We start from the raw sequence: 17,823 nt of genomic DNA on the forward strand, positions 1-17,823 counted from the left end.
ATAGTTTGTAGACTTTTACACAGACCAATTAATATACACTTATTGGGACTTTGTTTTACCAAAGACATGTAGCAGATTACATTTTGGCCTAAATTTATGAAGAAATTTGATTTTTAAAATTTTATTTTTATCAGATATGTTTTGTAACAGAAAATAGAGAATATTGGGTTTTTTTTTTCAAAATGTTCCTTTTTTCATTTGTATAATAAAAAATAAAAAGTCCCAGTGATGATCAAATACCACCAAAAGAAAGCTCTATTTGTGTGAAAACAATTGTAAAAATTTCCAGGCAGGATGGATGACCGTGCAGTTGACAGTTAAAATAGTGCAGTTCCAATTAGCAAAAAATTCCCTGGTCAGGAGGGGGGGGATTTTTCCAGGGCTAAAGTGGTTAATCAGACTAATCAGCAGTGGATGCACTGGGCAGGCTAGATACTGAGCCATGGGGAGCAGAAAAGACCTGTAAAAAGGCTTGCATGGAGCTATATTATTTATAGAGCCCTGCTGCAATCCAGTCTCCTGTCCGCCAGACCCAGAGAGGGAAGCACCTGTAAACAGGCATCTATACCCACCTATCCCTTAAAGGGACCTCTGGCCAGCTAGATCTACCTACATCCATTGAGAGCTTATACCCATATCATCTTGAAGGAGAACCTACCCTGAGTTCCAGTCCAGACCTACAGTATATCGGTGAAGTGGATCCGTTTTGATTTACATACTGTGTAATTAAATTACGCTTCTGGTGAGTGCGTAATTCTCACCTTACCACTGGGAGCATTGCCACTGGATTGAAAGCTGTAGATCACAGAATATTCATCATAGAGACTATCACTGATTTATGTTCTTATCATTGGGGACATTTCTCACATATATTTTATTATAATTTATTGATTAGTGCTGCACATATTTTTATATGGTTAATCAGACTTGGCAGTGGACTGGGGTGCAGGGCAAGGTGAGGAAAGCGAGTCCCTGCTCTGAGGGGTCCCTACAGCAAATGACCCTGTTACTTTGCCTAGTATGGGTGGAGTACAGACGCATTTTAACTCCCTAACAAAGTGACACGGAGTGACCCTTTATTTGGTTAGTGTATTTTTAGTGTATTTCCCCCCCCTCCCGGAAGACAGTTCTTAGTGAACCTATATAATTGCAGAACTAATCATGTCCCAGATTGTCACTCATTTAACAAGTTTTACCAACATGTAATATGTCTCCGACTCTATTTAGAGCTCATTAAATATGGTTGAATTGTTTCAACATGTCATTCACCCGCTCCGTTTTCCCGCAGTAAGTGGCGTGTGCTAGCACGGCTTGTTTTTAATTTATTCCAGAGCGTTCTTATATAAAGTTCCATATCGAAAAGTGGGGCACAACACATTCTCCGCAGCGTGAAAAGGCAACACTGGAAGGGGTTCTGCTATTTAAAGCTCAGTAATTGAAAGCTTTAGCTGCATTAGTTTAACTTTCGGCTCAGCGAGTGGCTTTAGGTATATTAAGCGTACAGAAAAGCGTGTTATTTAAAGTGCCGCTATGCCCGGGCTACACGCTTCGCACAAAATGCCTTATGTAAAAGAGGGTTTAATAACATTCATGGATCTGTATGTAAAGGTATCAGGAGGTTATGGAAACAGAAAATGATTCAAATAAAAGTGGTGTAGCCAGGGGCTATAGGCTTCGATGTCGGGATGATCTCCTGTCCGGTGTGCCAGCTGTCATTTCAGTGCCTTTATTTGTCTCCAGTGGCAGCGTTTGCAGAGGTATAGGCTGCCCAGAAAACCTACAGGAATGCCAACTAACTCAATATTCTTCCAGAGAGACAAGATTGTTAAATTAAAGCGGGATTATACTGCGCTATATATATTTTTTGTAAATGGGCCTCCTGGAGGTTTAAGTGTTACTAAACCCACAACAGTAAAATCAGTCTGTAGATGCAGTAAAGCATGCTTGTTATACTCACTGTGCAACCTAAGGGGTTAATCCTCTGCATTGTGTAAAAAGCTGTTTGAACCTGTCTTCTGTGCCCCTCTGCTTGTTGAAATGACCAGCTGATACTGAATCTGTAGGCACATGCACATGCTCAGTTTGGTGTGTATTGCTAGAGAGGTTTTTTTTTTTTCCTTGGGAGAGTACATGTGATCAGCAAAGGGCCAATCAGCGCTGTCCACAAAGAGGGTCAAGGGTTTCACATTCTCCTAGAGCAGAAAGAGAACTCCTCCTACAAGCTTTGACCAGTGCTCCGCTCAATTCACAAGACTGCTCTAACTGCTGATGAGAAAAAGTATTTAGCAGTTTATATTTACTAAAATAATTGCATTTCCATGTTGTGTGTACTGTGGGAGATCAGATATAGTGAATGCAGGGTCCGGGGAGACCAGATATAGTGAATGCAGGGTCCGGAGAGACCAGATATAGTGAATGCAGGGTCCTGGGAGACCGGATATAGTAAATGCAGGGTCCGGGGAGACCAGATATAGTGAATGCAGGGTCCGGGGAGACCAGATATAGTGAATGCAGGGTCCGAGGAGACCAGATATAATGAATGCAGGGTCCGGAGACACCAGATATAGTGAATGCAGGGTCCGGAGACACCAGATATAGTGAATGCAGGGTCCGGAGACACCAGATATAGTGAATGCAGGGTCCGGAGACACCAGATATAGTGAATGCAGGGTCCGGGGAGACCAGATATAGTGAATGCAGGGTCCGGGGAGACCAGATATAGTGAATGCAGGGTCCGGGGAGACCAGATATAGTGAATGCAGGGTCCAGGGTTTAGTAACACTTTAATGGTGACACTTTTACATTATGTTGCAGACACAATGCACAACGTGAATAAACGCATTCAATCGTGTGTAAACATGCATAAACACATGCTTGTGTGAGTTTATTCCAATGGCTAGAAAAAATTATTATTCTAGCCAATAGATGAGTTAAGAAAAAAGTTTCAAAACATTTTACGCATGTAATACACATAAACAGCACAGCGCTTTGGGCAGTACTAGGGTCGTTGGTTCAAATCCCAACCACAGCACTGCCTGCCTGGAGTTTGCATGTTCTCCCTGTGCCTGTATGGATTTCCTCCAGGTACTCCGGTTTCCTCCCACACTCCAAAGACATGCTGGTAGGTTAATTGGATCCTGTCTAAATTGTCCCTAGTATGTGTATGTATGAATGTAAGTTAGGGACCTTAGATTGTACGCCCCCTGAGGGTTAGGGACTGATGTGAATGTACAATATATATGTAAAGCGTGGTGGAATAGACTCCCTCAAGAGTTGGTTCTGGCCAGCTCAGTGGATTGCTGGAGTCCTGGATTGTTTCTTGGATACACAGAATATAACAGGATACTAACATTTATAGGTAAAGTTGATCCAGGGAATATCCGATTGCCTCGCGGGGGATCAGGAAGGATTTTTTTTCCCCTGCAGGAGCAAATTGGATCATACTTTGCTGGGTTTTTTTTGCCTTCCTCTGGATCAACTGTGGGTGTAGGATTATAACTTTTTTTTTGTGGTTGAACTGGATGGACTTTTGTCTTTTTTCAGCCAGACTAACTATGTAACTATGTAAGTACCTGTAATAAATAAATAATAAATGCACCTAATCGCAAGTGAAAAACTGCGAGATTAGCAGCATTTTTTTCTAGCGGCAAAAATACTTATGCCTGTGTGCATTGAGGCCTTACCTGCCTAGGCAGTTTTCTGGGAAAGTTCAACATTGAATTTAACTTCTTGCCGCCCACCTGCAGTACATTTACTGTGGGCGGGCGGCACAGCCACACTGGATCATGTAGATGTATGTCATCCAGCTGGATGTTCCTGGTGCTCCCCCCTTGCTTACATGCACTGTCATGCCTACAGCACGACTTTGTCAGCAGGTCCTAGCCAATGATTTTTGGCTAACACCTGCTGATCGGCTGTAGCCAATCACAGCACAGAATCCTGTGTTTGCAAACACACAGGGTTCTGTAAACCGATCAGAGATCTGAATGTTTCTTCTCCCTGAAAAGCAGGGAGAAAAAAAACAGTCACATCTCTTAGACACCAGATATAGTGAATGCAGGGTCCGGGGAGACCAGATATAGTGAATGCAGGGTCTGGGGAGAGCAGATATAGTGAATGCAGGGTCCGGGAAGACCAGATATAGTGACTGTAGGGTCCGGGGAGACCAGATATAGTGAATGCAGGGTCCGGGGGAGACCAGATATAGTGAATGCAGGGTTCGGGGAGACCGGATATAGTGAATGCAGGGTCCAGGGAGACCAGATATAGTGAATTCAGGGTCTGGGGAGACCAGATATAGTGAATGCAGGGTCCTGGGAGACCGGATATAGTGAATGTAGGATCCGGGGGGGGTACCAGATATAGTGAATGCAGGGTCCGGGGAGACCAGATATAGTGAATGCAGGGTCCGGGGGAGACCAGATATAGTGAATGCAGGGTCCTGGGAGACCAGATATAGTGAATGCAGGGTTTGGGGAGACCAGATATAGTGAATGTGGGGTCCAGGGTTTAGTAATACTTTAAAGTAGAACTATAGGCAAAACCTTTTTTTTTCATGTCTGATAGAGTAACATAGGGTTATAACCCCTGTCACTTTATTTTTCTCCTACTGTGTTCCATTGGGGAGAATCCCCTTCACTTCCTGTCCCATAACCAAAATAGGAAGTGAGAGGAAATCCCTGCAAATTAATAGAATCCATTGGGGACCCCCAGGTCACCAGAACTAGTGTCCCCATTGGAAGATTTCTGGGGACAACCCAAAATTTGTTATTTTCTTTTCCTTTCAATTTTTCTGCCTCCTTGTAATATCCTGCATGAGCTCTCATAGTTCACAGTCCATCTGCAGAGATGGTGGCTACATTCCTACATACCATGGAGGACGAATATAGCCACCCTCTAACAGGAAATCAGATCACAAGCACAAAAATGGAATTTGGAGGAGAATGAGACCAATAGATGGAACCTTTTTGAGTTGGGACCACATACTTCAATAGAATTTTTCTTTTTACCGGAGTTTAATGTCAATGGTGGAATTGTGAAAGTTTAGTAAACACAAAGCGGAATTAATGAGCTGCCATGATACCTTGATATTGTCCCTGCACTGTTTTCTCTGCTGTCACTGCGTATAACATAATCTGACTTAAACAGATAACATAGAAAAGACTAAATATAACTCAGCTAGATACTGTAGATAACGCTTAACCTATTTTTATCATTGACTTCCTGTGGGATCGGCATGTTGTGGCTAATGTTTTTATGTTTTCATGTTTCTCGTTCCAGGTGACTCAACAAATCCACCAGGTATAAATGAATATCTTCTGTTGTTAAAGCAGATCTTAACCCTTAAAGCAATCATCCCTCCTCTCCACCTCTCCTCTGGTTCTCTACACAAATAATGCTCTTTTTTTTTTTTCCTATTTACATTTTTTTAATTAAAAGTTTTCAGGCTGCCCCCTTCCCCTGGGAAATGATGTATACTGTGCTCCCTATGCCTCCTGGGAAAATGCACATCACATATACCATGTGGCACAGTCTTTTATTCACAGCCTGCCAGGCCTTCTGGGTTCAGGTAGTGGGCCTTGTGATAATTGTGCGCACAGATATGGACAATGACAACCATAATTTGGATCATACTCTGCAAATGTCATTCTCACTCCAAGTCCTTCTCTCCCCCTCCTTTTCTTTGAATGGAATGTGGTCTGTGTGTGTGCTGAGTTCAGGAGTGCACAGGGCACAGCTGGATACGCTTCATGGTTATAAACCCAATTAGCTGGTTCCATTATGTCTGACAGACCCTTGCTTTGGCCTGGTTGTAAAGCTATAAACCAGTCAGTCACTGGATATTAAAGCATTCCAGAGTGGCAGTAAAACATACATCCCACTTGAAACTATTTTTCATACAATTTAATAAATCCCGGCAGGAACAAGATACATTAAAACAAAGCATATATTCAGAGAGGTCAGTTTAATACAAGTCACCTGACACTTTACACCCCTAGATAACGTCTACCAGAGAGCAGAAAGCGATATCTCTTTAACCGTCACAGCCAGATATGTCATATTTGATGTCTGGACGTTCAGAATATGGTTCTGCATATTAACCTGCCAGTGGCTAGGCTGCTGCATGCACCTATGGAAGGTTAAAGACCATGGTATAAACGTGGGAGGTATCTGGTCATAGCCAGGGTCCCCGCCCAAAACACCCCTCCCCAAATGAGGCGATTGGTTCTCTGCTTTAAGGAGACACCCTGCTGGGTTCCTAGAAAACAGGCTGTCATGCCTGGAGAGAGAGATAAAGAGATTCTCCCTTTTAACATCAGGAACCAACTTTGGGAGAAAAGGCACCCTTTTGTTCGGACACTTGAACGCAGTTTAAACCAGGATTTCTGCAAGTATTCTACCTTCTTAAACTTCTTTCTTTATCTCTCTGTTGTGTTATTGCTCTCTCTATTTATATATATATATTGGTTACATCTTTTCTGTAAATATTTTTATTGCACCATTTTGACCTTTTTAGTAATAAATCCTATTTTCTGAAGTGTTGAATTGTTTCTAAAGCTCTTTAATGCAAACTAAGAATCCCTGTCTCTGAAGAGAGCTACTGTGTGTTTTAAATCCTCTGGATACATCTGTCTGCGGTGACAGTGTGTATGCAGACGCTTATTCAAACATCATAGTGTTACTGCTAAGATTTGTGAGTTTCCTCCTTCTCTGTAAAAAGGTGGGGGTGGCAGTGTGAAGGGTTAATTGCGTAATTAACCTGACCCAGTAACAATCGCTCTCAGGCTGTTGGCACCTAGATTGGGGTCCAGTGAGCTGGAAAATCTTTGTGCAGGGAGCAGCTGAGAGTGGCATTGTTATGCAAGTGGCAACGCGGTTTTAGATTGGCTAGTCCTTCGATCACAAGTTGGTGAGAAGGACTGGGGTCTGACGCCGCGTCCGTCACAGGCTTCACGATGACGTCACACAAAATGTGGTGCTGCAACACTAGTTGCTTCCAAAAGAGAAGATACACAGATATGCCAGAGGAGAGGAGGATACACAAATATCTCCTCTTCAGACTGGCTCTGCTTAAAGACTCTGCCTAACAGCTTCAACATGCACTGACAATACTGTTGCTGTGAGCCCTCTCTTTTATGGAAAGGGGGCAGATTTACCCATTCCTTCAAAATATTGCTGTGACCTGGCTGGCCTATGTCAAAGGCTATACAATGAGATATACACACACCAGCCCCTTTATTAGGTACACCTTGCTAGTGCCAAGAAAATATCCCCCACACCATGACACCACCACCACCAGCCTGAACCGTTGATACAAGGCAGGATGGATCCATGTTTTCATGTTGTTTAAGCCAAATTTTCACCCTACCATCTGAATGTTGCAGCTGAACCAGTCTGCCCATTCTCCTCTGATCTGTGACATCAACAAGGCATTTTTGTCCACACAGCTGCTGTTCACTGAATATTTTTTCTTTTTCGGACCCTAGAGATGGTTGGGCATGAAAATCCCAGTAGATCAGCAGTTTTTGAAATACTCAGACCAGCCTGTCTGACACCAACAACCGTGCCATGTTCAAAGTCACTTAAATCCCCTTTCCGATGCTTGGTTTGAACTTCAGCAAGTCGACTTCACCACATCTAGATGCCTAAATTAACTGAGTTGCTGCCATGTGATTGGCTGATTAGCAATTTGTGTTACCAAGCAATTGAACAGGCATACCTAATAAAGTGGCCGGTGAGTGTAGGTTGTTCCTTATTTCTGGCAGCAAACCTTTTGAAGTTTTCAGATAAAAGTTTACAAAATTGCCCAATCCTGGGGTTTCTCCTCAAGTAGTAAGGTAGGTAGTGGCAAACCCAGACCTCATCCCTACCCAGCCTACCCTAACATAAAGAAATAAATAATTTATACCTACACATGCAAACATGTTAGATTTTCATGGACGATCTATAGCTCTGCCGCTGTCACATAAACTCTGGTCACTGCCAATATAAATTCCAGTATGTCTCCTATACAGCTGGAGGACTGCAAATGTCTAACACTTTGTGTCCTTACTCTGAATTTTCCATGATGGAGACTTCTCATAGATTTCCTATTTATAGGTTGGAACATATTTAACTGCACCTTGAACTGGACGACATGGAACTTTACGGGAAACATTTCCAAGATAAACACGGCCACTTTCCAAAAATATGCCAGACAGTATGAAAAAACTGTAAGTATGAGTTAATGACTTCATATCTACCTTTATTAAAAGGATTATGATAGCATGAGCTTGATTCATTAGAGAACGCAGCTTCTATAAAACCCAAATCTACTGCATTAGTTGGGAGCTTATGAGTGGAGGAGGTAAGGTGTGGTTGGTGTGGTCAGTATGAGTTTCCTTCAAGTTTCTTTGGCTCTGCTCTTCTACAGCCATGCATAGTATGCTTCTTATGGTGGCCATCCACGTTTCGATAAATGATCGATTTCTTTTCCGGTCTGTCTTTTTCAATAGGAACAATTAATTTATAGTCGACGACCCATTCACTCAGTATGTCATACACAGGGAAGTAGATTTCAATTGATAACTAAGATATGATCATATCCACCATGTAATATGATTGAATTCATGAACAAAATATCTCTACCCATTAATGGAAAATGATCAATAATTTTCTGCTTTGGCCGATCAACTCAGTTTGATTTTGATCAAAATGGAGTCTAAATCAATCAGAAGGGAAGTTTTGCCATTGAACTATTTACATCTTCAATCCTTTTGCTGAAATCACCCATCAATCGGATAATGAAATCAAAGTGGCCACCATTAAACCAGAAATCCATCACACGGGGAAGTGGATTTGGAAGTATAGATAATGTACAATTGTAATTTATTGATCACATCTCTAGTTCCACCATGTAATCTCATCATCCGATCAACCGAAATACGATTGTATTCAAGAACAAAGCATGACAGTACTGCCAATCAATTTTATTCTGCTCTGGGTGAATGACTTTGTTTGATCGAATCCAATCTAAATTAAATATAAATTGATCAGAAGGGAAGTTACAGATATTTGTTTGTTTGCAGATTTTGCACTTTTTTGCACTTTTACGCAGATATTTGTTTGTTTGCAGATTTTGCACTTTGACGCCGAGCGGCCTCACATTTGCGTGCAATTAAGAAAAACATATGTGCTGAGAGCACACGCCCTGCGCACTCCCAGTACACATGTCTGGTACTCATGGAAAGGTCCTGATGTCCTCTTTCGATCGGGACCTTTCCTGATCATGTGACCGCTGTGACGGCATGTCACGGCGGTCACATGACCCGAAATCCCGCCCCGCCTACCAGCTTCTGAAACCCTTAAAGGGCCAGGAGGCGCCGGCGCCAAGGGGCTAAAACTGAAGCGTATAAGGCCACCATTAGACCAGCAATACATTCGATTTCTTTGTCTATATGAAAGACATTTATTGCCTTTCTTAGTAAATTAGTGTAAATCAGGACAAACTTTTTTTTGTAAGGAAGGGTTAGAACTCTTGAAGTGTTCTGCTGCTTTTTCGGGCTCTGTTAGGGAGATTTACCCTTACTTCCAGTCCTGCTGAAAGCAGACAGACAAGAAGGGAGGGAAAATCTTGAAAGGGGCGCAGGCAGAAAAAACCTAATGGGCCTTTAGCCTTCCCCTATTCTGCTATAGAAAAAAGTTTTGGTTAGACATATGCTTTGAAGAGAATTTATGAGATCATTACAGAACTGTTCATTCTGCAAAACTACGTGTACAGTACATTTCCATGTAAATGCCAGGAAAATCAAATGTTACTAGTCTATATTCTCTCCAGGTCAAATGTTATTCTTTCATAATAATAGTGTGTATCAGGTAAATACTGCATTATGGCCACTAGATGGGATTACAATTAAAGCAAATAAGTATTTATCATTTGCTGGCTGTTCTTTTTTATATGATGCTTTATGCATTGACTGACCTTCTTAAACTCACCCTCTCCAGACAGTATGGCCTCCTGCTGACATGGCACCATCCACAAGCAGCTCAACTCTTCAATAAGACACAGAAGTAGAATCCAATGCAATTTTACTTCAGCTTATTGCAGTATAAGAGATTCTTTTCCAGTCTTTTGAAGTGTACAAAGACAATGGCTTTCTAAGTCTTGCGTCTGCAAAGTACTAACACTGACTAAGGGAACATGAAAGAAACAGAGAGGGTCTAGCTAGGACTGTATTAACTAGCACTAAAAAAGAGAGGAGGACAGTAGGATATACCAAATCACATAAGTAAACAGTTTGTAGTGGCTCTAAAACACCAATAGATATTAACATACTACAAAATATTCATACCCTGCTGCAGTACAATCAGGGGCGGACTGACCATTTGGGAACTCGGGCACTGCCCGAGGGCCCTGGGTCAGTAGGGGGCCCCTTGAGATGCCCCTGGTACCTTTTTCATAGGCTTTTTTGGGTGTGGGTGAGGACACAGGGGCCCCATGATCCCCTGTTGCCCGGGGGCCCCATGAGTTGTCAGTCCGCCCCTGAGTGCAATACAACACATAAAAGTACATGAATGAGAGGCAGAACACTGGCATTTGCACAGAATGAATGTTCATGCAGTTTTAAGAATGAATAGCTTAGAAAAAAAAAATACACCCTAAAATATTGGTACGTACATTTTGTTCTTTGTTGTGCTGCTGATCTGACGATGTCTTTGTGATATATCCACAGCTAGAAAATATTATGTCCTTGGGATTTCAGAACAAGTTCTACAAAGTTCAGTTCAAGGAATCTCTGATAGGAGGATCATTTGAATACAGGATCAATGTTTCCAGTGATACCCCACACTGGTTTGTAAAGGATTACTTAGCCCGGGTCCAGAGCTACTATCAGATTGACAAATCATCAGTGGAAGGTACCATGTAATCCTCATTCTTTATTATTATTATTTTTTTTAATATCTATCTATCTATCTATATATAATTTTTTTTATCCAATTTTCCTTGGGTAAATCTGCCAGTTTTATTAACCCTTCATGACAGAGGTAAAACAAATTTTACAAAACAAACGTTTTCCAACTTCGCCATGTGTTAAAAAAAATGTCCACATCATAGCAACCACTTTTTTTTTAGGGCAGATTGGGCATTCTCCTGATTTTTTATTATCAAAGGAAAACTGGCCCAAAATAGTAAATATGACTTTTTTAAAGTTTAGCATCATATTGCTATTATCATAACCTATTCCCAAAAAACAGCCACAAATAAATTTTCCTGTTCCCGATGATTGCAACAATACCACATGTGTGGACAGCACAATGGCTAAATGGTTAGCACTTCCGCCTGGCAGTACTAGGGTCATTGGTTCAAATTCCAACCATGGCACCACCTGCTTGGAGTTTGCATTTTCTCCCTGTGCCTGCCTGGGTTTCCTCCAGGTAATCTAGCTTCCTCCCACACTCCAAAGATATGCTGGTAGGTGAATTGACTCCTGTCTAAATTGGCCCTATTATGTGTATGTATAAATGTGAGTTAGGGACCTTAGATTGTACGCCCCTTGAGGGTTAGGGACTGATGTGGATGTGTTAGTTTATTAAAAACAGTGTCAGATATAGTTTTATGTTGCCCTTTTTTACTTTTATATTAAAAAATATTACAAAAAAAGAAGTGAATCATCTATATCAGTGATCGTTAACTTGTGATCTGCCCAGCCTTTTCTGCTCATCAGCTATCCTTATTGATAGTGTATTTTATACGTGGCCCAAGACAATTCCTGTTCTGCCAATGTGGCCCAAGACAATTCCTGTTCTGCCAATGTGGCCCAAGACAATTCCTCTTCCTCCAATGTGGCCCAAGACAATTCCTCTTCCTCTAATGTGGCCCAAGACAATTCCTCTTCCTCCAATGTGGCCCAAGACAATTCCTCTTCCTCCAATGTGGCCCAAGACAATTCCTCTTCCTCTAATGTGGCCCAAGACAATTCCTCTTCCTCTAATGTGGCCCAAGACAATTCCTCTTCCTCCAATGTGGCGCAGGAAAGTCAAAAGGTTGGACACCCTTGCTTTAAACCAGGCATTACTAAATGACAGACCATGGTCCGGACCTGGACCAAGTAACAGTCATGTCAGTCCATCATGGCCATGTCCTTTAGCTGCCTGTGTGTCCTCTGTTCCTCCCAGCAGGGCAGAGAGCGGGAGTTGCGATCAGTCCACTTTTCAAGTTAACAAGCAGCTAGTTGAGAAGGAGGAGGAGCAGGAGAAGTTGAGAAGCTCCCGCCATCCATCCAGACCAATAGCACCTCCCTATCTCTGCTAAGAAAGGTCAAACAAGAAAGTGAGAGGGAGGGACAAGTGCACTGATGCAAAGGAAGGGGAGCTGTGCTGTTAAGATGGGCAGTTATGTAAGCAGTGTAAAGGGGAGCACTGAGCTAGAACAGGGGTGCTGTGATGTCACAGGGGAGTGCTAAATATAAAAGGGGGGTGGGCTGTACTGTACAAGGGGGGACTTTGATGTGGCTGTGATGTAAATGGGGGCTGTGATATAAAAAGGGGGCTGCTATAAAGGGGGGGCTGTGAAGTGAAGGAGGTGCTATAATGCAAAGGGGTAGCTGTATTGTAAAATGGGGAATTTTTATGTGAATTGGGGCTGTAATCCAAAGGGGGGACTGTGATGTAAAGATGGGGGACAACGATGCAAAGTTGAGGAATGCAATGTAAAGATGGAGGACTGTGATGTAAAAGGGGGTACTGTGATGCAAAGGTTTCTTCACAGTAAGAGCTGTGAAAATGTGGAATAGACTCCCTCAAGAGTTGGTTCTGGCCAGCTCAGTGGATTGCTTTAAAAAAGGCCTGGATTCTTTCTTGAAAATGTATATTGTATAGGGCACGCTTGTTAGAGCCCAACCTCTGTAGCTGTAGGATAATGGTGCCAGATGGATATCAGGGATGGATGGGAGCAGAAACACTGAGGCAGCTCTTCTTAGAGTGAAAGCAAGGCTCTAATGCAGTAAACATGAAAAGAAGAGAAAGGAGCCTCTAAGTGCAGTATAGACAATTTATTAGTGAACAATAGATGAATTGCACTTACATAGTTACAAAGTTAGTCTGGCTGAAAAAAGACAAAAGTCCATCCAGTTCAACCATACAAAAAAAAAAAGTTATAATCACTTACAAGATAAATAGTTAAAAAGACTCATCGTGTGGTGTATTAAGATCCAGGTGAGACATCCAGCCGTCCAGCAGCAGCTCACTCTATAGGATCAGGAAGTAAGACCTAGGATGTGTCTATGTATCAAATATGGAAAGGTTTCTTCACAGTAAGAGCTGTGAAAATATGGAATAGACTCCCTCAAGAGTTGGTTCTGGCCAGCTCAGTGGATTGCTTTGAAAAAGTCCTGGATTCTTTCTTGGATATACAGAATATAACTGGATACTAACATTTATAGGTAAAGTTGATCCAGGGAATATCTGATTGCCTCTCGGGGGATCAGGAAGGAATTTTTCCACTGCAGGAGCAAATTGGATCATGCTTTGCTGGGTTGTTTGCCTTCCCCTGGATCAACTGTGGGTGTAGGATTTTATATAAATAAATATATATATATATATATATATATATATATATATATTTATTTATTTATTTTTGTTGAACTGGATGGCCTTTTGTCTTTTTTTCAGCCAGACTAACTGTGTAACTATGTGATATAAAGATGGGGGCCTGTAATGTAAACATGGGGGACAGTGATGTAAAAGATTGGAGTTACATAGTTAGTCCGGTTGAAAAAAAGACAAGTCCATCTAGTTCAGTGTGATGTAAATATTGTGATGTGATATAAATTGGGGGACTGTGATTTTAAGGGGGACTGTGATTTGAAGGGGATCTGTGATTCGAAAGGGGTCTGTAATTCGAAGGGGGTCTGTAATTCGAAGGGTTGCTAAGTAATAACACAAACATGAAATTCTGACCTATACTTGAAGAAAATTTGCTGACTGGACCTCCATGAATTTCAATTCAATACCCATGCTTTAAACCCTACCCAAGCTATTCAAAACAAAAACAAAGTTTGGTCTAGAGTTGAGTTGAGCTTCAATAACAAAAAGGTTTTGCTATTTTCTGTGTGGTGAACCTCTTACTGTATGATGCTAATGTATTACAATGTTCTCATTTCACTGTACATTAGATGTTGATGAATGCTTCACCGGCGAGAATAACTGCAGTAGCACCTCCCTGTGTGAGAATACCTATGGAGGATACCGATGTGTGTGTAACTCAAGCATGAAACTGGAAGGGGACAACTGTGTATCTGGTAATGTGATTATGTCTGATAGATTTTACAAAGGGCTTCTTTAGATACCAATACTAAATCAGCAGACTCAGTGTAAGATTACAGCAGCCTATGGAACATTCTTTGGTAATACAGAGGTCTTATCCAAAATTGAGGATGGTGGTACTGGTGCCCGAATAGTAAAGCTGGACCTACACCTGTAGATTTTCATTTGAAAACTCTAGTTTTCTGAACATTTGTTCAACTGATTTAAAGGGGCCAATTCCAACATCGCTTTCAATTAGAACAAATTGAAAAAATTCAAGGAAAAGGGTGGAAAATTTTTATTAGTTCTAACAAACGCATTTCTATGTGATAAATTGCCTCCTGGACGGGAAAAGTTGTAACTAGTGTTATCCACATAACTCGTTAAAGGTAATCCAAAACACCAATTGAAAATAAAGATGTTGACATGGTAGTCCATGAAAGCACCATGAAATGCCCAAACAAATTATTTTGATCCTTTCTTGTCCGAATTTGTTACCCAAAAATTACAGGTGTAAGGGCATATTAAAGTGCAATTCCAGAATAATCCTAACGAAGTCTTAAAATTTTCCCGCCCCATCCCCTCCTAACACCGTAAGCGTACTAACCTATGTAAGAAAGATGTGTATAGTTGCCTATTTTCAGCACACTCTGCTCCGGCCATGTGATCCCTGTCAGCCAGTAATAGCTGCAGGGGAGAGGAGAGTGCGCTCGACAATGGCTAATAAAGCCTAGAGTGGTGACGTCACCCATAGGTTTCAATGGCCTATCCATTGTCGACGCTCCTTCTTCTCCCCTGCAGTGGCGTCAGCTGACACAGGGAAGCCAGATCACATGACTGGCCTGCAAATAGGTACGCATGCAGATCTTTCTTACACAGGTTAGTAAGCATAGGTGTTGCGAGTGGGGAAGGGACAGTTTTAAGACTAGTTAGGGTTATCCCAGAATTCCACTTTAAGATGTAGCAAAACAGAATTCTCAGTAGGAGTCAAAAAAGTAGCTGTTGCATATGTAATAATAACATTTTTCCTTGCAGTGGCCTCAGTTGTAAGGTATGATGATGTTGTCACCTTTATAGAAAGCTTTGATCATACAATAACCTCAGTAGAAAGCTAAGCCAATAAAACAATTTGATTAGAAATCTATGGCGATCAGGTGACCTTTGTTAAAAATCTAATGTGATACAATGGCCCCCGGTAAAGTATTATATTGAAGTGTCTTCAATAGATAGCTTAGGTGATACAGTTGCCTCAGTGTAATGGTGTAATGGTACAGTAGTCTTTGTAGACAGCATTGGTGATACAAAAACCTCAGTAGACAGTTATCGTGGTACAGCGGCTTCAATCTATAGCTTTAGCAACAAAGTGGCCTTCACAGACAACAGTGGTGATACAAAAGTCTCCTTAGATAGCTATGTTGATATAATGGCTCCCAGTAAAAGTTATTTGAACCCATGATCTCAGTGGAAACTCAGGGTCACTAAGTGGCATCAGTAGTAAGCTATAGTAATACAGGGGCCACAGCAGGAAGCAATAATGATACAGTGACCACATTAGTAAGCGATAGCGATACAGCAGCCACTTTAGTAAGCCATAATTTAACCGTGGTTTCATTAAGAAACCATTTTTGATACAGTGGCCTCAGTATGAAGCCAAATAAATATAGTGGCTTCAGTAGTTGCCCATAGTACTACAAAGGCCCCAGTAGGAAGCAATATGGATACAGTGGCCTCATTGATAAGCCATAGTTATATGGTGGCCTCAGTAGGAAGCCATTAGTGATACAATGACCTCAGTTGTAGTTCATGGTGACAAAATGTCCCCAGTAGGAAGCAATAATGATATAGTGACCACAATAGTAAGCCATAGGAACACAATGGCCTCACCAGTAAGCCATAGTTGTAGAATGGCCTCATTAGGAAAATATTAGTGATACAGTGGCCTCAGTAGGAAGCAGTAGTAATACAGTGGCCTCAATAGTAGTCCATAGTGATACAATGGCCCCAATGGCAATAGGAATTCAGTGGCCTCATTGCAAGCCATACTTATATAGTGGTCTCAGTAGGAAGCCATAATAATACAGTGGGCTCAGTAGAAAGCCATAATAATACAGTGGTCTCAGTAGAAAGCCATAATAATACAGTGGGCTCAGTGGTAGCCAATAGTGATACAGTTTCCCCAATAGGTAGCCATAATGAAACAGTGAGCTGATTAAAAAGCTGTAGTTTTATAGTGGCCTTATTAGGATGATAGCATTGGTCCCAATAGGAAGCAACAATGATACAGTGATCACAATAGTAACCAATAATAAGTTATATTGATATTGTGGACTCAGTAGGAAGCCATAGTGATCCAGTGGCCTCATTAGGAAGCTGTAGTGGTATAGTGGTTACATGGAAAGGTCCCACAATGGTGACTCTAAATGTAATACTAAATGTAATTTTTTTTTCATGTGGAGTTAATATTTTCCTTTTGCTACTCAGCTAACAAGTTAGAACCCGAGCTGTGGACCCCCACTAGCAGTTCTGGAGACCGTCAAAACCTAATCCTTGCCTTAGTTTTGGGATTCGGCATTCCTCTTGTTCTGCTATCAGTCTTGCTAATTTATTGTCTCTGCTTCAAGAAGAAGACTGGAGGAGCGATGTAAGTTTAAATTTAATGTTGTCATCCCAATTAAAAAAAAAATAATACAAATGTGGTGTGACCCTCAAATTGTGCTATGGAGTGAAGATCGTTCTTTGGGCACAATCTCCCTTACATTGAAATGTTTTTAGTTACATTTTACTGACAGATCTGCTTTATCAAGGTAAAACTGTATTTACATTAATTTGAAGTGCATGGGTTGTCCGGCTTAAAATCAAAATATGAACGCAATTCAAAAAATAGCAAAACACACAATGTAAACATCATGATTATGGCTTCTTATGGTGATTTACTGACATAATGTAGTATTGTCTTGGGTTGTTGATGAAACTAAAATTCATTATTATGGAGATTCATTATTAGGGTTGTGTGGGTGGGCAAATGTAGTGTGCTTTCAGATACATTTTGATTCAGATCAGTTTGAAATGCTTCTACTGTTGACCTTCATTTGGCTTCCTTTTAAGCTGTTTCAAGTCGCTTTTTCATTCCTATTGGCTTGTATGCATAGAGAATGTCAATTTTCCAATCAAATACTTACCATAATTTTCCTTTCCTGATAGATTCCATGGCAGCATACGTTTGGGTATATTCTGCCCTCACTCTTACCTCATAGGATCCCACTGTTATACAGTACATTTTCAGGATGATCCAGACCACATGTTCTAAAACTAGCCTACTCATGACACTGGGAGAGCACCCTTGCTGCCAATGAAAATTATAATAAGCATTTGAAAGAAAATATTTAGTTTTCCTGCCTGACTCCATGGCAACAAACATTTGAGAAATAACTAGCCACAGACAAGGATGGGATATGAAAAAAAAGTAAACCAATGAAAGTAAGAGAACTCTACCTTGATAGACCCATGAGGCAGACATAAAATGAATATGTAGTCTGGATC

General features: G+C 41.3%; 1 protein-coding gene across 1 annotated transcript in view; it reads left to right on the forward strand.

Moving 5' to 3' along the window:
• The window catches only part of LOC149445314 (uncharacterized), a 117,302-nt gene that overhangs the window by 91,018 nt on the left and 8,461 nt on the right, over positions 1-17,823 (forward strand). Inside the window, exons 21-25 of the mRNA XM_089653900.1 lie at positions 5,281-5,301; positions 8,101-8,213; positions 10,713-10,896; positions 14,154-14,279; positions 16,765-16,924. Of these exons, the coding sequence (XP_089510026.1) occupies positions 5,281-5,301; positions 8,101-8,213; positions 10,713-10,896; positions 14,154-14,279; positions 16,765-16,924 (604 nt within the window). The remainder of the gene's footprint in view (positions 1-5,280; positions 5,302-8,100; positions 8,214-10,712; positions 10,897-14,153; positions 14,280-16,764; positions 16,925-17,823) is intronic.

This window comes from Staurois parvus, unplaced genomic scaffold (genome assembly GCF_062004578.1).
Source record: "Staurois parvus isolate SC_StPar_1 unplaced genomic scaffold, SC_StPar_1.0 ptg000727l, whole genome shotgun sequence".
Taxonomy (NCBI): Eukaryota; Metazoa; Chordata; class Amphibia; order Anura; family Ranidae; genus Staurois; species Staurois parvus.